Source organism: Barbus barbus (genome assembly GCF_936440315.1).
Source record: "Barbus barbus genome assembly, chromosome: 28".
Classification (NCBI taxonomy): Eukaryota; Metazoa; Chordata; class Actinopteri; order Cypriniformes; family Cyprinidae; genus Barbus; species Barbus barbus.
In genome coordinates this window covers 16796369-16821207 of record NC_136756.1, presented here as the reverse complement: position 1 = coordinate 16821207, position 24839 = coordinate 16796369, and the positions used below count along the sequence as shown (strand labels likewise).

General features: G+C 35.6%; 1 protein-coding gene across 1 annotated transcript in view; it reads right to left on the bottom strand.

Moving 5' to 3' along the window:
- The window catches only part of LOC306848556 (chemokine-like protein TAFA-2), a 73058-nt gene that overhangs the window by 952 nt on the left and 47267 nt on the right, over positions 1-24839 (bottom strand). Inside the window, exons 3-4 of the mRNA XM_079383185.1 lie at positions 5264-5413; positions 4033-4157 (exon numbers count right to left, since the gene is read on the bottom strand). Of these exons, the coding sequence (XP_079239311.1) occupies positions 4033-4157; positions 5264-5413 (275 nt within the window). The remainder of the gene's footprint in view (positions 1-4032; positions 4158-5263; positions 5414-24839) is intronic.

Here is a 24839-nt window from a genome sequence, read left to right as displayed (position 1 = left end):
CTCTGTTAGTACAGATTTCATTAATGCTTGACATTTATCTGCACAGACTTCTTGTCCTGCCCGCTGATGGGCATGGTCTGCCGGAGCTGTGGGTGAAACAGTTGGCGCCCAAGCAAACTCATTCATTTAGAACTTGGCACCATGCCTTCCAAGTTGGCTCAGAGGGATGACTGAGGAGAGTGGCATGGCACAATGCCCGATACTTGATCCACCCTCTCAGTCTTCCTCTTTCTTTCCTCTTCCCGGTGTCTCTTTCAGTTTTGGCAAGGTTTATGTTGCAAGAGGTGTGCTGGCATATACGAACAGTTACCATGCTGATCAATCATTATAAACATCCATAACTGATCAAAGCAACTCTCTAATATTCTTACAAACCTGCACTGTAGATCCTCGGATTATACAAGATCTCCAGCTTCTTTCCCTTGATTTCTGTTTCTTTTAATGTGATGTATCAATTGCATGTAAGTTCACTTATTAATCTTGGTTAAAAGTTTTGATCAGCATGTGGTCCAATACTGAATACAAACTTAGAGAAATGAGATTGCTTTAAAACATTTCAGATTGTGTTAAAGAGCTGAAGGTTCAGTGCTGTAGGTCTCATTCTGAACACAGTTGCATCTGTAATGAGAATTAATATGTTTGTGTGGGTTTAGGACCTGATAAAAACCTCTGGGGATGTTCTCAAAGGTAAAAACGATTCATAAAGTAAATAACGTTTTTGTGTTTTCATATAAAAAGACAATATACATGCTGTAATATAACTTTTAAGAAAATGGGAGAGCAACCATGAGGCTATAGGGTATTTTGGGTGGTTTTCAGTGTGTTGCTATGCAGGTCTTCTGGGTGTTTGTTGGAACATTAGATGGTTGCTTATGGGCCCAAGCCAAAAGAGAGACAAGTCTTTATGATTTTTTTTTGTTAGCAGGCACAGATACACTTTATTTTGATAATCCACTTTAGACATTCTACTATAAGTAACTTTGCTACTACATGCCAACTAATTCTCATTAATTTGCAACTACATGTCTACTAACTCTCAGAGTAGACTGCTAGGTTAGGTTTAGGGTTAGTAGAATAAGTTGACATATATTTGCAAAGATTCTCATATTCAGTATGTTGTATGTTGTGGACCCATCAAAATAAAGTGTTAGAAGATATTAAGCAGATAGTCTACTAATACTCTAATGACTGCTAGTTGACATGTAGTTGCAAAGTTACTTACTCTTAGTAGAATGTCTAAAGTGGACTATCAAAATTAAGTGTTACCACAGGCACTAATAAGCTTTGGGTCAGATTTGGTCTGCACTGTGGGAATTAGATATCCCAACAGAGAGAGACAGATTGAATGTGTGTGCATGTGTGAAACAGAAAGATGTGACAGAGGGCTGTGTGTGGGCATTGTCTCAAATAATATATAAACTATTTTAACACAAACACATACAAGATTTAATTACATCTAAAGAATCATACATTCAAAAACATTTCAATCACACACGTGTAGGTTCACATGAATTCACTATGATGAAATATGGATCGGTGTTATGTGTACATTTTATGTTATGATGGCACAGAATAGCTTATCAGTCATTGATCAAACCAGACCCTTTCTTCTCCTCCTCTTCTGCTCTCCAATATTTTTTTATATTTTATAGAACTCTTTAAAAAATAATTAAAATTACCATGACTCTCATTTTTACATTTATGGATGAAAACTCTCCAGATACGTCTCCATGCATTGTTCTCTACAATAAAACAGAGTAGAGGCTAAGTAAGTCTAGAAAATTTATATCTGTCAAAACTTTTAATGGAAAAGTTTCGATATTTATAACTGCAGTGTATGGAAAATACATATTCTACTGGTTAACATGGTAGTAATAATAATAATATATGTAGTTGTGTATGCATAATTTGAGTCCAAAATTAAGTTTCTGTCACACTTATCAATGTCAGGTGAACTGACAAAAATTGCCAGTAATACGTGTAATCAATTTCTTACTGGCCTTGAATGTGCATCATGCATTACGGTAGTAAAATACAAAATAGCCTGATGCATAGTGTACGTTCATGGCCAGATATATATATATATATATATATATATATATATATACCATTTATTTTTTGTCCCTAAAGTAAAAAACAATTTTCCTCAAATTTTCCACTTGACAAGAGTTAATTTTGTACCCTGCTCTACAGTGACTAGAGATCAGAATAAATGTTGACATCAAGTCTTCTGGTCACTTCATTTTATTTACTGCTTTGTTCTGCCTTTGATTTTTTCTGTTGAGAACAGTCTCAGTCAGTCACTTCACATCTGTCACTCATAACATAAGTGCTTGTGTGTTTGTTGCTGTGCTTGTCTCTCTCTTTCTCTGTCTCTGTCTCTCTTTGTCAAAATTCAAGAAGCTTTATTGGCAGGATAAAAAGGTGCTCACTCTCTTTCTCTGTTTTGTTCTTCTTTTTTTTCCTAAATCAGGCTGTACTGTGTTTGATGTCAGTTCCAACAAACTTCAGACTCTCTCCACATGAACTCCTAAGGTATTGTACGGAGCGTGTTCACAACAAGAGGAATTAGGTCACTGAGAGAAAGGGAGACAGGCTTTGTTCCAAAATCTGGTGTTTTGCCTGTCTAGACCATATTTTAAATACTGAGAGACACATTTTAGCCATATTCTAAGGCATCATTGCTTGTATATTTCAACGCAAAAAAACAACAATAAAAAAAAAAAACACTAACAAGCCCATTGGAAAAAATATATATATAGATGATGAACAAAATCAGATAATGTCAATTATGAAAAAATAAAAATAAAATCTAATAAATATTGACTGTGTTACGTAATATTTCTGTGTAATGTGTTTTATGTTGGAGTACTGCACTTGGAGTGTGAATGACCCTGACAGCTTTGAAAGTTATGGCATCCCACAGCAGTGTTAATTTCGTTGACGAAGACGACAACGAAAAATATTCGTCAACGAACCTTTTTTCTGTGACTAAGACAAGACGTTGACGAGCTAAAACTAATATCTGATGATAAAAACTATGACGAAATTTATGCGCGTCTTCGTTAACAAGACGAGACGGGACTAAAATGTTATTTGAGAACTACCGGACATTCAAAATACATCCTATAGGCTAAGTTAACTGTCTTGTCTTTCAAAATGTGCTTCTCTGTCATTGGATAAGTTGCGTTTGCATATCTAGTCTCAGTATGGCAGCCGCAGTGGACGGATAGGCTACCAAAACGCGAATTAGCGATCTGAAACAATGGCCTCAGCAACCGAAGGGTTGGGGAGTGGGTGACCAGACGTCCAGTTTTTCCCGGGAGTCACAATTAATTGTCGATTAACTTAAAGTCAGTGAAGGTGCAATAGGCGGAAACGCGCTGATAGAAGTGCTCTCTCTCGCGCGCGCTCCACTTCTTCAGTTCTCATACAGCGCGCGATCAGTTCTCAGTGCTCAAATACGCACACAGCAGTCCAAATGTCTCTCATGTAGAGTATCTCACGGAAATACAGTGCGTTATGGTTTAAGTGAGCTTAAACAGGTGGGTGAAAACTGAATGTGTGTCAGTAGGCTATTACATACATACCTTCCGCATTAAATGGACAGCATTCCTAATTATCTGTCATAAATGTTAACCAACAAAAGAATTTATTCCAGTTTTTCCAAATTCAATCCTTGATTCAAATTTCTCATAACTAAGCTTAATTGTTTTGATCTAAAGAGAGAAGTATTGATGACTATTTTTGTTAGAATACTACATATAAAATAGCTACCAAAATAAATGTTGGTAACTGCAGTTTGACTAAAAGTAATGACTAAAAGTTGACAAAAATGCAATGACTTTTCGTCGACTAAAACTATGAGAGACTCAAATGACTAAAATGTGACTAAGACTATTAAGCATTTTCGTCTCAAGATAAAGACTAAGACTAAATCAAAAATACCTGCCAAAATTAACACTGTCCCACAGGCCAAAAGGTGGGTGTTTTAAGGTGTGTGTGCATGTATGTGTGGGAGTGTATACTAACCTTGGTGGTCTTCACCTTGTTTCCTGTGCTGCAGCTCCAGCCTGTGAGGTCAGGCAGAACTTTACACTCCTCGCCATCCAAACACGGCTGCATCTGACACCACCACTTCTGAGCTACTATAGACGCTATACACACATCACAGGGAACATGAACAAGTACACACTAAGGTCAGTACAAACAGACACACTCACTTAAAAGAAGTAGGGGTCATATCATGGAATGAAGGGAAACAAATCAGGCAAATTTTGCATTGTTCTAGATAGGTGTAGCATCTACAAATGCAAATGCAGCGTGCTTATTGCTGAGTGTTGAATAAAGGGTGTAAAATTGGCATGAACAACTAAATTACTAGGGCTGTTGATTTAACTTGTTAATTTAGTGCACTTAATTATAAAAAAAATCATGCATTTAATCATGCTCCTTGACATGTACACTACTAAAGGAAATTAGCTTCACCAAATCATGCTTATCAAGAGCAGGCAGTACAGAATAACTTTTGTGTACTTTGTGCTCAACAACAGCTGGATGGAACGCAACTGAATGCATTTTTGAACGGCATCTTAAAAATGTGCCAATTACAATGCGAGATTTGCAACAACCAAAGGCATCCATCTTTCACCAATCAGTAATTAATTATAATTAAAGTAATTAATTCCATTAAAATTTGAGACCTACAAATTAAGAGTGTTTTAGTATCTCAGTTAAAATTGTAAGTGGACTCCAGGGAAAGAAATAAAATGGAAAGAAAACGATATGACCCCTTTAAATACAGAGGTTCATGGAGCAGCTCAGGAGCAAGAAAATGGCAAACAGATGAGGAGCTATTTGAGATGATACAGAGAGAAAGAATGAAGCATGAGATGGGGTGAAACATGGCTTATTTGACATTTCCTCTCACGCAGAGCGCTGTGTGTAGAGACACTTGAGCTATTTTTTCCTGAGCTTACAGTCAGGCAAAATAAGATAACGATCGATTTCTCTGTCAAGTGGACAGTGTTGACACAATATTAAATGAAACAGCCAGACAGCTGAGGGAGACAAAGAGACCCAAAGACAGAGAATGAGAGAAAAAGAGAGAGGTGGGGTAAAAGAATGAAAAAAGCAGGACACGATTTCTTATTTATATCTTGATATCTTGTGTATATAGGGGCGAATTTGCGAAACATTGCAGTTCATCCAAACACTAAATACATGGAAATAGGAATTGAAATGAATTGAAGGTCCATTTTACCATCCACACAGGAGGGTGCAGCCCTTGTTGTTCCAGCGACTTGTCCTGGGAAGCAGGAACACTTAACCGTCTGTGATCGCTCCTCAATCTTATTTCTGTTACAGCAGCGGTGGGCTGCAATCACCTCACATGTGCCAGCCTTCACGTGCACTGCAACAACACACACACACACACACATTTCATAAGAACATTTGTCTCTGAATGACATTGCAGTCAGCATCTCATTTACACAGGCACACCTGCAGTCAGTCAGTTCTCCACAGTCTGTTACTGCATGCTCATATTGTCCTGCTCTTATGCTATGTACAGATTTGTTTTATCCAAAATGTATAATTAGAATTAAATTTAATTAAACGTGACATGTTGAAGTAGAAAGACTGAAACACTCCAAAAAGCTTTGTTTTATATAGAAGTTACAAAAAAATAAAATTGTAACAGTAATTTTGCATACAGGTCAGGGGGCATGCACTCATTTTTATTGTGTTATTCTTAATATAATTAATTGAAATAAATTAAAAACTTAAATAGCCATAATTCTAGCTATTTTTGTAGCAATACTTTAGTCTGTCCAAAGAATCTAAGCCTGTTTTTCTTCTGCAGGAAACATACAAGCTTTGCTCAGTATTTTTTGAGAACTTTAATTAAAGCTCTGAGGGTCACAGAGATGAAAAGAAGACACAACCAAAAAATGATTAAGAGAACCGCTTTGGGTGCCTGACGGCTACTTGCTAGGCCTTCAATATGATTGAAATTCTAGCAGAGATCTTCACCATCTCAATATCACGTCAATGAAAAGTGTTTTGCTTTTCCAAATGTTGAATGTGAAATTTGTAGACATGCACTGAAACGTTAAAACCGAAACTACAAGACAGAAAAACACAGAGTTCTATTAGAGAAAAGAAAAAACACCGATAATGAGTAAAAAACAAACGTCTGAATTCAGTTTTTTAAAGATCGCTCTTGATCTTTCTCAGTCCACCCACCTTGTCTGAAGCATTCAAAACAGTTTATTGTGGATCAGTACAGCTTAGTGGCTTTCACCCTACAAACACCAGAGGCTTCAGCTGAAATTTAGTCTGAGCTTTTGAACATGCCCCTTAATGGCTGGAGCAGGTTTAGCATCAGCCACCGTGTTTATGGGGGATACTCTTCTAACTGTCAGGTGGTATAAAGTTTCTGATCCCTGTTTGTGAAGGGACTTTTAGTACACGGACTGTTATGTGAACTTGCACATAGATCGATAATGCAGCTTTGGGGTGCTTTTTTTTTATATCGCCCAAAATAAAACCTCTAAATCTGTGCTGGGCCCTCTATTCCAAATCTCACTTGCTTGTTCCAGATTTATTGGTCATGAAAGCAAGTTTTTGGCTTTAGTTTTCAAGAAAAAAACTGCAGTTTTCTAAAGCCAGCTGTTTGTTCAAGTCAGTTTATGAAGGTTGTGGATATTATAGACACCATGACATTATAATTATGTTGCTGGTCTGCCTTTATAACTAATAGACTACATCTTAAAGTTTATTTTTTTTCTTACCCCATTTAAAAGGTTTTGACTTCTTTACCTTAAATAAAGGTAAATAAATCTCAAATAACCTTTATTTACTATTAAAACAAGAATTTGTTCACTTAAACAGTTCAAGATATATTGTATAAAATATAAGGATCTGTTAATCAAAAATATTGATTAAATAAATAGATTTTTGCATTGTACAAAAATTCTGAATTGGACTTGGTGTGAATAGTTTCAGGACAGATTTGTTTTCTGTACTTGTGTGTCATTTAATTGCATCAGACCTTGTGTGGACAGACCTTGACTAGCAACAGAACATGAGGAACAGGCTAAGCAGTGGAAACGCTGTGATGTAAAGGACTAAAATGAACCAACCAACATGATCAAATGTTACAACAGTGTTCGAATGGAATGACCTTTAGCTAGTCGGAAGAGGAAATTCTTGTCAGTGCCAGAATTAAAATATCCTTCAGAACAGAACATGCTTTATGTTTCTTTTGGAATGGCTCTGTCCTTCAGTGGATGGGCAGCACAGGGTGAAACAGCCAATCAATTCAATCTCGGCACACATTACCTCACATCAGATTAATCCATCCTGACTGGGTCAAAATGGGGGTTGACGCTGCTGGTCAACAGCCTGTGCTGTGTGTATGTGTGCGAAATGTGTAAATGTCAACCGTCCCGAGAGATCGACCTCTCAGCTGAGAAACGATTCTTTCAACCATATTCTTTCTCATCATGCATCTCACTAACTGCAGTGACAGGGCATTTCATTTCTGTGTTCCCAACATGATGGGATTCCTCAATATGGCCCCTAAAGATTTGAACTGAGGTGTTGTTCACACACACACACACACATACTGTCATACAGCACCCGCGAGGAGTTCGGATCGGGGGTCTGGTAGTGTGTGTTTGTCCTAGGGGAGTTATGTTTCTTTATTCTTTCTTTTTCTTCATTTCTCGCTGTCTCACGTTCCACTTTCTCCTTCCTCTCTTGTCCTGGGTTTTCATTTTGGTCTTTCAATTTAGTATTTCACAATTTCCTATTTGGCTCTTTTCTATGTATGTATGTATGCATGTATCATTTATAGATAGAACTATATTATATATTAAACATAATATTAAAAAATATATATTATTATCTTATTATTTAACTTGCATGTACCTTTATGGATTTAGCAGACACTTTTATCCAAAGCAACAACCAAAAGAGGAACTAAGGCAATTTGGCAAGGAGTCAACAATATTTGTAGCACACTATGCCAGGTTTATTTGCCAACTATATATGGGAAGTTGACGTATCAATGTGTCCTATGGTGTGACGAAAAAAAAACTCTAACATTGAAGATAAACCTCTCTCAGGCTATTTGTAACTCTAAGAATATTTGTATGTTAAGTTTTTTTTCTACATTTTTGTTACGTCACACCATAGGACACAGTCCAATTTTTATTTGTCAACTATCCATATGTATATATAAACCAGTCATCAGCCACAAAACCAGTCATATTTTTCAAATGGGTCAATTTTTTGAAATTGAGATTTATGCATAATCTGAAAGCGGAATAAATAAGATTTCCATTGATATATGGTTAGGATATGATATATACAACTATTTGAAAATCTGTAATCTGAGGGTGCAAAAAATATTGAGAAAATCACCTTTAAAGTTGTCCAAATGAAGTTCTTAGCAATGCATATTACTAATCAAAAATAGTTTTGATATATTTACGGCAGAAAATTTACAAAATATCTTCATAGAACATAATCTTTACTTAATATCCTAAGGATTTGTGTCATAAAAGAAAAATTGATCATTCTGACTCATACAATGTATTTTTGGTTATTGCTACAAATGTACCCCAGCGACTTATGACTGGTCCAGGGTCTTTGTTATTTTTTCCTCTTTTAGTTTTGAATCTGTTTTACAGTGAGACTGAGATATTCTCTCAGTTTCTGTGTGGTTTGCTCACTGCTTGTTTTAATACCAACTTATCAAAGTCTGCTGATTGAAATGTCAAGATGTAAATATTGCAAGTGTTGAATCCTTTCAGTTGGGTGAATTATATTACTCAGTCATTACAGACAGAAAACCTTCAATTTGTGAGGGAAACATTGCATAGCTCAGAGGGAGTGCCGCCCAAATCAGCTGTAAATGCCAAATGCAAATATTTGTGTAATCGGAATGAGAAGGTGATAGCTTTCCTGTATCGTGGGACCACACAAGACGGCAGGGAGATGGGTTTGATGCATCAGAAATCATCAGGATGGAAGGAAAAAGATTTGTATTCTGCACCTTACTAGCCACAGGAGATGCTGTTAATTGCTCAGTATGTTAATGATATCTTCATGGTGTTTGCCGGATTTACCAAGACAGCTCACTTAGTCTCCAGAAACTCTCTGTCTTGGGCTCTCGTGCATTACTGCACTGCTTTTGAGATCTTCAGGTTTATATCCTGCCCAAAGCTAAACAAAAGCAGCAAACTGAACCCTTCTAAAAACATGGACTGGCATTAATTGCAATTTCTTCATGTACAGACTTGGGTTAGACAAAATTCTGAATTTCAACACGACGCCACAAATAGCTTACAGATAGCATCATTATTTTCCTCACTGTTAAAAAAAAAAGAATGTTCCAAAAGGTTGTTTCAACTTAAAATAATCTGTTACCTCGCTGACTTACAATTTTTAGTTAACTTAAGTCAACTTGAAATTTTAAGTTACTCAATGTTAATTTAAGGGACAACTGGAATATTTTAGTTGACTAAAAATTTTAAGTCAGCGGGGGTAACAAATTATTTTAAGTTGAAACAACTTTTATTTACAGTATATTTACTTCCTGATATTGAATATATATTTTTATTTATTATTATTTTTGTAATACAATCACACAAGGTGTCCACCACACTGTTTTCACTTAACTTTATAAAAATAAATACTGACCAACTTTTAATCTATTGATAATGAACTGAGGAACAACAGTACAATTCAATAAACGCACTGTAATTCTATCCCTCACAGCCTCGTTTTCATTCCTGCCAAAAATTAAATATGGCGCTACCCTGACTAAGGTCTATTAAAGTTAATTTCACATTTGGGAATTAGAATTTAAAAGGCTTTCTTATTTAAATTCTGAATAACATATCACAACACATTACTGTAATTGCTGGTGGTCATTATGATGATGATGGGAAGTTTTTGATATGCCAACACAAAACACAGCCCTCAAGAGCCAGTTTATCTATATAATTACACAATCCCACACTGATATATCAAACAGATTCTCGTTCAAAGATCTCAAATGTCTGTAGGGAAACTAACAGTCATTATGGCTCTGAAGGCGCATCCCCTGTGGCTTAGCTTTAAAATCGGCTTTTTAGAAGAAGAGCCCTCAAATGCATAAACATATTCATATACACATGCACAAAGATTAAAGATTAATGGGTTTACAGATGCTTTTAGGAGGTTCACACGAAACTGGCAGAAACAGCATGAAATATACACCAATAATTGACTTTTTTTTAAAAAGGAATGTGTTGGGTTTATTACACAAATCCAAGTGAAACACATCTGAATCAAGGGGTTTATATTTGAAAATCATGTGTGATATTACAGTGCTGGATCTAAACTCTGGAGGAAGGAAGATCTTCAGGAGATTGACAATATCTATAACTCTCTATATCGAATTATACCTCATATCCTACATATAGAGAGATAGAGGGAGAAAGGAAGAGGGAATAAATAAAAAAATCTATCAAAGAGATATTCTGCCAACAGAGAAGTGTAGTGAGAAGAGCACAAAGCTATTGTTGAAGTTACGGTGTTATACTAGCAGGTCTTAAGCTTTCATTTCGTTATCGATCTTTTGGATGACTTTAATATATCACTGAATTCACTATGCTTGTGTGTGTAGAACTCAGTTGTTTGTTCACTGCACTGCGATACACTGTAAGCGGATTCCTGGCAGGTTTTATAAAACAATGCAGTGAATGCAGACGCATGCTCTCATATTAATCTGTCTGACTGTTCATAAGACCAGATGTATAAAGAGACACATTGCTGAAGGTAATGGGTTTTTATCGCTCCAGGTTTGAAAGCACATTCAAATTGAAATTATTTCTCAGCAATAAAACTTACACGTTGGAAAACTACTGCACTGAGGCAGCGAGAAATAATATCTTAACAACTGCTAGAAATGTGAGGGTACAAGGCCATGTGTTGTGTTTTGGTCATGTTTTATTTCAGTTGTATGCCTTTCTTCGTTTTACATCTAATCAAAATTCTCAGATTTTGCCATGGTTTAGGGTTTTAGATTCTTGTACATACGGTTGTCGCTTATGGGAGTTGATTTTCAATAAACCTTACAGATTTCATTGTTCATTGTTTCATTGTTCATTGTTTCATATTGTATTGTTTATATGACGGCCATGTTAAACTAAAAAAAGCCTAAACAATAAATAAATAATAAAAACGGAAAATTATAAAAAAATTTAATATTTACTGTGAATATCAAGTTAATGTACAGTACTTGCTTACCAAGGAGTCAACATTGTCCCTAAAGTGCATGCTTGAAGTTAAATATGTGATGTGAGAACAAAACAATGAAAAATAATGGTAAATATCACATCCTTTGTGTTCAGCAGAACAAAGACATTCATACAGGTTTGGAACTACTTGAGGGTGAGTAAATGATGACAGAATTTTCATTTTTGGGTGAACTATCCCTTTAAATCTGATTTTTTCCTTAAATACATATACTTACTGCTAACATCTGTGCTATATTATCCATGTTGAGCACAGCGATCGCACAAACTTATGTCATTCATAATGTAGCTAAAAATATCTCCCATATTGCACTAGCATATTCTGCGTCATTCTAACACGCAATCTTATTTATTATTTAAACATGTTATACAAACCGAAGATTGCAGAGGCTTGACAAGAGTATGTGATCTAGCGTGTGGTGTTTGTGGTCCTATGTGTATTATTGTAGCATGTTGAGGAAGTGTGCGATGTCAGGAAATAGAGGTCTAGGTTACACACAAATAATTCAAACATGAAATATTTCTGCCATAATATATAATATAATGATGTTGTTTAATATGTGCTTTGATTGGTTGAGTTGGACAGAAAGGTGAGTCTGATGACATCTGATCTCCTCTAGAGATCCAGCCCTATAAAAATCCCTAGAGACATATTTCACTTTTACAAGCAGATTTTTCCTCGCGCTTTGTGAGGGGGAGTTTCATGACATGGCTATTAAAGCCTGTGTCATTTTATGGCCATTTCAATCAGGCTCTATTTCAGAGGACAATTTCAGCTCCTCCCCACACCAGAGTTCACCAGATCCCCACAGACATCACAATTCATATAGATTATGGATCATTTACCAACACACACACACAAATAGAGTATATAAGCAAGAGAGAATCGAGCGATCAGTCAATACACAGTCAGAAATCTGTAAATCTTAAGAGATACCATACAAAGACTAAACAAATGAAAAATGACCACAATCATTATCAGTTCGATGCTTATGATGCTCTTTTAATGATGTAGTTTTGGTTGGGTTTGTTCCATCATGTGTGTGTGTGTGTGTGCGCGCACTAGAGCAGGCTTCAATAGCTGTGTGTGCTTTATTGCAGTCTGCACAAGTGGAGGCGTGTGTTAAAACAGAGGCTAGATGGATTGGGAATATGGGCGTCCCATTAAAAACCCTTTTAACCTGCTCTCTAGTGTCATCCACTACATATACAATACCCTGCTCTGCTGTAACAGCATACAGCTCTCTCCACACGGACCACCAGAGTGGTTTGATCTCTCTCTTTTAATATATATATATATTTTAGACAGTGAGCTGCAATTTTTCCAACCCTTTTATAAAACCTGGGACATTTATAAATACAAAAATAATACTGTAGAAACAACAAAAATACAGTATGAAAGCAATTCCATTTTCATTCATGTTAAATAAGCAAAGCAAGCATTATATAATAGTACTACAAAACAACAACTAAAATAAATTACTTTTTAAATACTGTACATGAAATACACCAAAGTGAACCACAAGTTACTTAAACCTGAAATAAAATATAAATATTAGATGAAAAACTTAATATATTAAATGCTTTTCTCCAATGAATGTTGGCCACAAGTATTGGCACCCCTAGCAATTCTTATGAATAAAATATCCCTGAAGTATATTCCCATTCATATTTACATTTTTTAGCACACCAGGGTGACTAGGAACACAAATGCCAAATTCCCTTAATCATCCATCACAAGGAGTAAAACCTAAGAATATAGTTCTGATGTGCAGAACAAGATTGTTGAGCATCACAAAATAGAAAGTGGCTGTAAGAAAAGAGTTAAACCATTGAAAATCCCCATTTCCACCATCAGGGTAATACTTAAAGAGATTCCAATCCACTAAAGATGTTACAAATCTGCCTGGAAGAGGACGTGCCTCCTAATGCACGGTGAGGAGGAGAGTTTGAGTGGCCAAAGACTCTCCAAGAATCACAGCTGTAGAATTGTAGAGATTCGTTGTGTCTTGGGGTCAGAAACCAAATATATATATATATCAAACATGCCTTACATCACGTTCTGGAGGGTTTCAAGGAAAATTCTCCTTACTCATCCAAAAACAAACTCCAGCAAATTCAATTGTCAGACACGACTGGAACTTCAAATGGCACTGGCTTCTATGGTCAGATGAAACTGAAAAAAAGAGCTTTTTGGCAGCAAACCCACCAGATGAGTTTAGTACAAACAGGGATAAAAAAAAAAAAAAAAGTACCCCATGTCCACGGTTAAATATACTGCTGGATCTTTAATGTTGTGGGCCTGTTTTTCTGCCAGAGGTCCTGAACATCTTGTTCAGATGCATGACATTGTGAATTATATCAAATACCAGCAGATAAAAAAATCAAAACCTGACTTCTTCTGTTAGAAATCTTATAATGGGCCGTGTTTGGATCTTCCACCAGGATATCAGTCCAAAGCAAACATCAAAATAAACACAAAAATGGGTCACTGAGCACAAAATGAATCTTTTACCATGGCTGCCCCTGTCCTCTGACCTGAACCCTACAGAAAATGAGTGGGGTGAACTGAAGAGAAGAAGACTAACATGGAGCTGTGAATCTGAAGGATCTGGAGAGATTCTGTATGAAGAAAATGGTCTCTGGTCTCTTATCAGGTGTTCTCCAAACTCTTCAGGCATTATAGGAGAAAACTCAGAACTGTTATATGTATAATATTAAACTATATATAAAACATTTGACCTTTTTTAAGTACATTAACTACATTTATAATGGAATCTGGAATCTGAACCATAGTATTTGGAAGATGTCCATTTACTTTGAAAAACAATACATTAAATACACCAAAGTGTATTATATTCATGCAATTCTGTGGAAGTGTATGTGTAACTGTGTATCTTGGCCATCACGACAGCCACTTCTGGACGGCCCATTAACCAAGAAAGGATGAGGCACTTTAAAAGGCTTATAATCAGTGGGAGGGGTTGATCTCAGGCTATCATCCAATCACAGTCTGCACTTGTGCAATTATTTTATTCATTAGCGAGATGATTATGAAGCTTTGATGAGAGGAAACGCCCTGCTGCTCTCGAGCACTGCAGACACCTGGAGCAGTTGCACTACTGAGAGGATAATGGAATTACACCTGCACCAATGCACTCTTTCTTTCTCTCTCCCTCACTCTCGTTTTCTCTTCAGTCATTAAGAGATTGTTTCTCTATTAAAGTACAAGCCCATTGCTCTTTTGTTGTAGTGTCTATTGGAGCATATATAAACCCAATTAAAGCAGGGTGGTTCTTATGAATCCTAGTGTCCCTAATGAATTCCACAGATATAATAGCTCTGTTCCAACACTTAGTGACCTGCCTATCTAGATGGCATTTTAAGGATGCTGACACAAAGGATTTTCCAAAAGATAACTTTCTCCTTTTAAGATAACAGCTTTTGCCCAAATTGTTAGAAAACATGTATCTTTCAAAGTAACTCAATGTAAATCAATGGATTGCCATGCATCTATTGGGGGGGAATCTTATTGGAAAAAGATGGTAGAGGAAGTTGAGAGGTGTTAATTTATAAATATAAATTGACAGTCTTGAAAACTAAAACTATTAAACATTGTTTTTTATTAATTGAAAAAAAAACTGAAAAAAAAAATGTTAGACAAAAAATGAAATAAATAAAAATAATCTTTAAATCTGTAAATTTGAAGTACCAAATATAGGTTTAAGTTGAAGTATTAAATTTAACAAAAATATAAGCTGAATGGAAATATTAAAATACCAATAAAAATGTCAAAACCACATAATTACTAAAACTGGAAAGACTGAAAATAAAAATGAAAATAAAAGCTAATTCAAAATAAGAATAAATAGTAGTAAATAATACTAAAATATCACTGTATACTGAATTTACTATCCGAAATTAAAGATTAAAAAAGCAACATTGCCCAAATGGAATCTGTACTACAATCTCTAAAAGATTTCTATTTAAGAATTTAAAAAACATATTTTATACAATTTCATACTAAGGAAATTGTTCAGTGCATAATAATTACTGTTTGAACCTTTTTTCCTTTTTTTTTTTTGCTAGTTTTCCCACAAAATCAGAACAAAAATCTATTAATTTACAAAAATCTAATTTACAAAAATAAATTAAAGCAAACCAATATACCAACATTGCTATCTTAGCGACATGCTAACCTACAGTATAAGTCAAGTGTGAGTCAGTTTTCTTGTGCATTTCCTGCAAGGAGCACTATAGACAGCTAAACACCATATGATACATATAATAAACCAGTCAATGAGGATCCAATTCCATTCGGAAGATATCTTAGAAAGCAGTTCAACAAAGAAGCTCAACAGGTTTAGGAACAGAGCTAAGCACTTAGACAGGTACGATGACGGCAGTGTGTGGTAAAAGAAAACAAATCCGTAAGACTAAAGTAAGGATCCTGTCAGGCAATATCAGGCAATCAAACCGGCATCAACAGTTGTTGTTGTTTACTGTTTTCCCTAAGCAGATTTCTGTCATGTGTGATTATGCGTCACTTTTGAAAATCTGTACGGCTGGGAGAAATAATGACCTCTCTTGCACAGAAAGTAAGCGTTTAGACATCTTGTTCCCAGAATGTGTCATAAATATAACTCTGACAGATGGCAAAAATGTGCTGTTAATGACATCACTTCCTGTGCAGATGTATAGAAGCATCATTAAATATCAAAATAATGGAAAAAAAAGTATCTTTTGGCTCATCTGTCTCCTATACACACACACACACACTCTCTCTATCTCCCCAGAAAGAGTATGTAATATTAAAGTCGGATTAGGGCAAAAAAGCGGATTAGTATTTTAGTAGCATTTGTGTTTTATTTAAAGTTCTAATATTAAAGGACTAGCAAATATAAATCCAGCTTAAGCATATTTCTCTCACACATTTCAGATCACTGCCATGTTGGGGATATTTATTCTCACTTCTGATCTGGTTTGTGTCTTGTCTCCTTCCTGTGCAGCTGGCAGCGAGGGGTCTGCGAGCGGCATTGCAGGTGGAGATCTCCGCTCTACCGCCCTCTAATCTGCTAATCTGTTAAAACATGCTGTCCTCCAGCATACGCTCTCTTTGGGAGAGTGGGGTGTTAGATTATTTAAGCCCCCCGTAGCAGCAGACAGGAGATCATCCCTTCCTGATAACTGTGAAATGGAGAGGTTCATGTAAAATGACGTCTGAGCGTAAAATCTGCCCAGCCAGCACTTTACCCTAGCCTGTTTTTCCCCCTCTTATGATTATCTCTCGCTCTCCATCTCTATCAGGGCATCGGCAGCATTGACGTTAATTACAGACCATTGAATGGAGGTAAAAAGGGCCATCCATCAAACACAGACACATTGAAGACGTGAGACTTATGGAGAGTGTGAGACACGCTAGGGATATCATGCCTCAAGCCCACATTGAGATTTTCATTGACTGAGAGAAAAGAAGTTGGGTTGTATTGGGACCACAATTTTTGCTTCGCTACAATACCAGCCTCAGTATTGATACTAAATCTTGATATAAAAATTATAATTAAACTTTATTTGGAGTACTACTTGTGCACAATGCATATTTCTTTATATTAAACATAAAATGTGTTTTAATGTCTCTATTGATGACGATTGTATGATCTTTGAATAATATTAGCCTTTAAATGCCAGATATTTAAAGTGTACCTGAAGTATACTTGCAATAGTTCCACTTTAGCACAATCAAATGTACTAAAGTATATCTTTAATTGGACTTCAGCACTACTTGCACACAATTAAAGTGCATTAAATACAAAATTAGTTGTTCCAATTTAGCAGACTTAAGTTATACCAGTTTAGTATTCCAACAGTACAACTGCAGGGTATTTTTATTAAGTACATAAATATTTAAATGTATTTGTAGTATACTTAGTATGAAATAAATGTATTTCAAATACATTTTAGTATATTTATTTTTCACTAGGGTTCAGATCTGGCTTCATCCAATCAACAACCAATGGATAGAAACAAGTCCTCGTCCTACATTTTTTTTTTCTTTTTTGATAATACATTTCATTCAGATGTGCATCACCGTTTGGAACAAATAATGATGTTTATGGTGCAATTTTTGACTGGAAGGGTAAAAATTATGTTTATTTTCCTCAGTTACCGCTAGTTAGAGCTAGTCTGCTTCCAATCAGACACAGAGATGAATTAGTGCAGTAAGATCACATTTGTTTGAATGAATTATAGCATTTATTTCAATTAATTATTGATCGAATGTTAGATATAGATGAAAAGTCTGTTTGTAATTACCTGCATCTGCGTGTGCACCTCTCTCTACAAACAATGAAGCTGTAAGTTTAGTTACTTCAAAAACAGCGATTTTTACCTACTTGTTGCTGAGAAATATAATGTAGCGATTCAGTATCAAATCTATTTTATTAATAAAATTAGCGGGACATTGTTGACAACAAGTTTCTGTGGATGTTTTTGTTTTTGGATGCATTAGCATAGAATAGTGATTAAACTGACTTGGATCTACCTGTGTATTAAACAGTTTTAATTCATACCTGCCAGCCAATCAGAACAATCCCCAACATATTAGGACAGCTATTCAATTGGCATTTCGTAAATGTTAATATATAAAAGGCAATATATTTTTAAAAATGAAAAAATTTTCATACATCAAAAAATTTATGTAGATTTTTTTTTTTTGTTGAACGAAAGACAACAAACATATCAAAGTCAGTACCCCACATATGTTGAAAAAGTAAAAACCTTCCATGGTGTGAACTAACTTTTCCACAATACTGAATATAAAGACACTGAACAATGGTATTGCTCTCAAACATTGTACATTTCTCAAACTGGAATTAAAAAATGAATTCAAATCTGTAATAACGCAACCATCTGGATTGGATTGATATATTAATACCAAAAAGAAGAAAGAAATGGGGGGAGGGGCATAATTTAATTAATCAATACATTTTTGCGCTTCATGTCACAATGCCTGAACCTAAATGCTGATACATACCCTTTTGATTCTGCCGTATTGTTTTCTTATACTATGTATATGAGATGCAACCCTATACATATTTGTACAGACTATCGTTTGTTGTTTAAGTTCTGTTTAAAGAATGCAGATAGGCTGCGGCTTTCTGAAATATTTTGAAATGTCAGACAGAGGCCTGTGGGAATAAACGAGAAGAGAACATGTGCAGATATCAGTATCACACGACCTGTCTGCTGTGGTCAGGCCTCTTCCAATAATTCAGAGGTCAGTGTTCCTTCCTTCTCAGGCCGACCCACATTTACACACCTCAGTCAAACTCTCAGTGCAAACAGCCAGCTCTCAAACAAATATTCTCCTATACACTTCAGACCCTTGAGAGAGACAAAAAGAGGGGTAAAGTGAAAAAAGTGACATTTTGATGGCTGCCCAATGCTGTTGAAGCTGAAGATGTTATTCTTTGGCTTCAATTTGAGAGGAAAGGAACCTTTCCCCTTTCCTGTCATTCGGCGCTTCTGTGTTTCTTCCTTCCCTCCGCACTCATCTCTTCCTCATTTCCGTCTTGTCATCCAGAGTCTCATCAAATGTCAGAGGACAGCATGCTGTCCCAGAGTGCTGGCTCCATCTGCATCTTGAAATACATATTTGTGGTGAGACCGATCTCCCTCAGGTCCTGTGGAAGGGGTCAGCACATTTATACAGAACCCTGATGAGACCACCTAGTGAGAATGTGACGGCAAATGTCCCAGGAGACGCCACTCTCTCTCTCCTTTTCTAGTATTTTAAACTGCTCTTGTCAGTTAAACAAAGCTCTTCAGAAAGCCCTTCACAAACTTGCATGTACAATGTAAGAACAGGCTGCTATTATTTGACTTCAAGGGATAGTTCACCCAAAAATGACAATCCTGTCATAAATAATGGAACACAAAAGATGTTTTGGAGAATGTTTGAGCTGTTTTTGTCCAACTAATGCCAATTTCAATGGGTTTCAAAAGCTTCAAGCCCCCAAAAGGACATATTAGGTGATTTATCCATACAACTTCTGAAGCAATATGGTCACTTACAGTATATCAACATAAGTGTATACATTTGATTGTATATATATAAGCCTATGTTCACTTTCAAATTAAATCAAAACTGATCAACACATGCACATACAGACTACATTAAATATTGTAATGTGGACTTTAAAAGTCAAACCTCCTTGGTTCTCACAAATCATGTGACTAAACATCATGGTTCATGCATAAATTCTTTTATCTTAATGCCCCTTTTGCGTTGTTTTATTGTCAACTAAAATTATTTAAATAAATTGAAATAAATGTGAAATAAAGTATTGACATTAGACTGAAAAGATTACACTTGCATGAAAGTTTGAAATGTTGCCTTGCAGCTAACTTAAGTCTATGTTGAGGTAGCCTAATACAATTACTAAAACTGAAAATGATAAATAGAATGATTAAAAAAACTAAAACTAACAAAAGCACAAAATGACTAAACTTTAAAATCTAAAAATAAAAGTTCATTCAAAATATGAATAAATACGATAAAAAAAAAAAAAAAAAAAGTTGAGCCAACTTAAAACCAGCTTCTGCAGATTTTTGAGTTCTCTTAAACTTGTTTTTTTCCTTTTTTTACAGTGTGATAGTATACACATAATCCTAAAATAAAACCTTTTTAGTGTCTTGAATCATCTTGGATCTCCATTAACATTCATAATTTATAGTTGAAACACACTTTAAAATATCTTCTGTTGTGTTTCACAGAACAAAAAAAGTCATATAGGTTTGGAATGTCACGAGGGAGAGTAAATGATGACAGAATTTTCATTTCAGGGTGAACTATCCCTTTAAGACAGTGAGGAGATCAAACTAGTCTGTTTTTCCAGAAAGAAGCAACTTTCAGTACTGTTTCTCTGCACTGAAAAACCTAACATTAAAAACATTAATCTATTAGCAGGTTCACAGGTAGGCTATGATAATGTTCCACATACTGAAGTTATATAAAATTATCTCTTTCAACAGCTCTCTCAAAATAACACCTCCACAGTGTGAGCACAGAAATCACACCTATCAGCACGTTTTTCTTTATCCTATAAGAACAATGTGTCAGCACCTTTTCTCATGCAGAATTCTGCCTGAACACATGTTTGAGTCCGCGGTAATCAGGACGCCTGATAGATAGGAAGCTGTTTTTGTTTATGGAGAGTGTGAGCTCACTGCCATCTGCTCTGAGATTAAACACCATGCTCTGATGGAATAAATAAACACCCATCAAGCTCAAAGCAGCCTGCTTAAGACACTCATAAACGCCCATTTTAAATCACTTACTCTAGTGCGCTCTTAAAACACACACACACACACACACACACTCAGGGAAGCCTCTTTTGACCAATCACAGGCGAGAGTATTAAATATGTCCAGAGCCGCCACAGGCATTTCTTTTGTAAAGCAGCAGCCTTGCTAGAATTAGTTAGCAAATTATAAATAAAAGCACAAAACATAATAACATTGTTTTGAATAATCAAACAATAATGGAGCCCAGAGCCAGCTTTAAAGGGCGCCGCAATCTAAATTAAACTGAAAATTAATACTAATAATTAATGAAACAAAGGCTGCATAAAAATACTTTAAAGCAGTGAAAATTAGCTAATAGATAGTTACACTGCACCCTACATGGCAAACGTAATTTGCTACATGTTTACTACTCGATATGTTAACATTAAATATAAGCATAAATACTAATACATTAAATTGTTTTAATTGATTATAGATAAATGTTCCACTTCATCCAGCACTCTTTTCGTTCTTATTTCTAAAGTATCTTCTTACAGTTTTACAGACTGAAAAACCACACCAAGCTATTCAGAGTGTGATTCAGATGAAGAATCAGTCATGAATTGATTCAGAACATCTGAGCCTCTACATCTGGTTTATCAAACAAAACAACTCAAAAGAGTGATTCATTCAGGAATCGGGCAGTCTACTTCTGGTTCTAAAACAAAACACTACTGTTCATAAGAAATTACCATTTTGAACTTTTCTGTTCATCAAAGAATCCTGAAAATAATGTATCACTGTTTCCACATAAATATTAAGCCGCACAACAGTTTTCAATATTGATAATAAGAAATGTGGATATGTAAAGGATCACGTGACACTGAAGAATGAAATAGGCTAATGGCTGCTGAAAATTCAGCTTTGCCATCATAGGAATGAATCACAATATATTTAAAATATATTCAAATAAGCAGTTCATTTAAATCGTAATGATATATTTCTAATAAAAGCAGCCTTGATGAACTTAAGAGACCTCTTTCAAAAACATCCAAAAATCTTACCTACCCCAAACTTTTGAGTAGTGTAAAATTCTGGACATACGACTAGATTTCTGAAATATTCGTGGAGAAAATGTAACGTCTGTCAACGCTTCCTTGTTATGTAACAAATCGAATACAATAGCTTTGCTACCAAAGTGACATGATTTCAAAAATAGCGACACTAAAGCCCAAAAGTGATAAAAAAAGATGGTTGAATAAAACTGAATGAGGCTGGGGAGCTCTGGGAGGGTTTGATGGTGGTGTGACCTACATGTTTTATGCCACAGATGAAACAGAGCAGCGTGCTTGAAAATTTCACATTTTTAATTCTCCTTCTGTGTCTCTCACAGGCCATATGGGCGCCTTGGACAGGCTGTGAACAGTCACAGGAAGAGCTAACACATATCAGAGAATCATGCACGGAGTTCATGCTAGAATTCAAGAAAAAATAAGTTTTGCGATTGTGAATCGGTTCTTATAATCTTTTGTCAGACAGTCTGAAATGACCTGTTTTCAAACACTGAAAACTCATGCTGGTTAAATAACCAGGGAGATCTGATACATCAGTAGCAATACAACAGCTTTGAAATATAACAAAGCATGTGTGTGTGTAGGGGGAAAATGTATGAGAAAAGAATTGTCTCTTTATCACTTCTTTTTTGTGAAAATGATCTAAAATTGAAAAAATTAAATGAAAAGTATCTACAAAACATCTCACACCGACAAACACTAAGCGCTAATTTATTTTGTCACCATTCAAATGCTATTTATAAACTTATAATCCATAAAAAGGTTCACTGACATCTCAGAGATCAGTGTTTGAACATTACAGGGAATGTGACTTAGAAATATCTGTTTTATTGTTGATGTTCAAACACAGACAGAAAGAGACAGAGAATATAAGACAGGCGGCAGATTGGGGATAAAACAAGGTCAGGGGTGACAGAAATCATAAAAACCAAACGCTTTGGTTCTGTCACATGACAGCACCATCGGTCAGCGAGCTGTGTGGCAATGTGACCATCACACACACATACACTCAAAGACACAATCAGTGTTGGGGAAGCAACTTTAAAACTCAAAGCTACTTAAAATTGAGTGTTAAACTGCAGTCAAGATGATCTTAGCAAAATCTGTAAAAAGATACATAAGCAGGCAAAAATCTTGAAATATTACAATATACTGTATCATTTTAATTAGAAGAGTAGTTGTTTGTTGCTACTATCTGTTTTTTTTTTTTTTAAAGGCTTTTTGAATGAATGACTCTCAGTTAGGGTGACAGCATTAAATTTAACAGATACATTTACACTAAACAACTATTAATACTGGGTTGTAACTACCAAGAATGAAGCAGTTCGCAACATGAGACTTCATGAGAAAGAGTATTTTGCTATTCAAAAAAAAAAAAAAGAAATTAAAAGAAATTAAAACTTGAATTATACTTGAAATATTATACTAAGATATAGAATGAGTGGTATTTTGCTATACAGATGGTACACAGTGATTCTGTGAATCGAACATGTTCATTGCAGTTAATCTTCCAATGAACCAATTCACTTAAATCGTTTTTTATTTTTCAGATCAGTGCTACAAATCAAATTAATATATAAAACGGGTTGAAAACACAGTCATGTAAAAGCAGTGTTTAGCTATGTATTTTGTTTTTCAATTAGTTAATTTACATGAATCACCCTAATGAACTAAATCACTAAAACTTCAGACTTTCCAGTGCTACATATTCAACTAATTATACAAAATGAGAAAAGTATTTTGCTTTAAATAAAGAAGCAGTAAGCTACATGAATGTTCCTTGTATCTTCCCATTGAACTAAAACACTAAAACAAGCTTTTTTAGACCAGAACTACATATTAAACTATTAAATACAACGAGTCTAAAACATGTGTATCAGTTATGAAAAGCGACATTTGCTATTACAAAACTGTAATATTCTAAACAGCTACTCAAATGAGCAAATTCATTATTTTTGAACAGTTTAATCTCGATGAATATCCCAATGAACCAATTCACTATGATTCCAGACTATCCTCCACAGTTTTGTTCAACCATAAAGATTCTTGCACATTTATAAACTCTTTCCTCTGTGTCCTTGCGACTCACCGTCCCCACTGAATTGAACTATTTCTCTTCATAGTTTTGATGTCACTGGTCTCAGTGTCTTGTTTAGGGTGGGCAGGTTTAGGACATGTCAGACAGACAGAGCGAGTCTCATGTTTTACAGGGCGGAAGGACACAGGACAGACACACACAAACACACTCAGAGGGCAGGAGAGCTCAGGACTGCAGTCATCCACAAGAGCCGCGTCTCTTCCTGCGTTTCATCTCATGACACACTCATCTGTCTCTTTCTCTCTTTCCACACTTCTGTCTCGTTCTCTTCTTTATGCCCTTCAATGGATCTCTGCAGCCTTTCTCCCTCCTTTACTCTCTCTGTCTTTCTCTCTCCGGGGATATTAGTTTTATTGAGAGGATGAGCCTCATAAAGAATGACCTACAGTAGCAGCAAACTTTCTGGCTATATTCCCTGTGTATGTGTGTGTGAAACAAATACTTCACTCTCATTTAGCTCATTGTCCCTGAAGCTTTTGCTGCTCGTAGAAAAGAAGAGTTTAGAGTTATTAGTTTTTCCCTCCCAGTGGTTTAGTGTGTGTATGCGTTCAGTCACCCTGCTCTGACCTGTTAGCAGAAGTGTGTAATTAACCGATTGTCTGAACTATTTCCCACCTCTGATTGGCTCGTACGTTTAACTCCTGGACTACTTATTCAATCAAAATGAAGAACTACTGTGTAGGGAAGAGTGTGGTCAAGAAAATCTGATTTTATTTTCTAATGACATTCTAGTGATTAGTGAGCCACATCAATTAATTCCAGCAGTAAGCTGTATTTTTACATCACAATAAAAGGCAATGAATTCACAAATCATTCTCTATGTGACATTTTGAGATTTCAATTTACGGTCCCCTCCACCCTCTTCAAAAAAATAGCTGAAGAGTCACCATTCTGCTACAGCAGAGGAGAGAAGTTCACACAACGAGTGAGTCATGTTGTCAAGAAATGAAATCTGCTCACCACAAAAGAAAAGAAACAGGCTGTGAAGCGCAACACTTTATCAGAGTTTCATTTTAAAACAAATAATTATTAATAGTATCCAACAATTAGCTTAAAATTACTGCAGAAGTC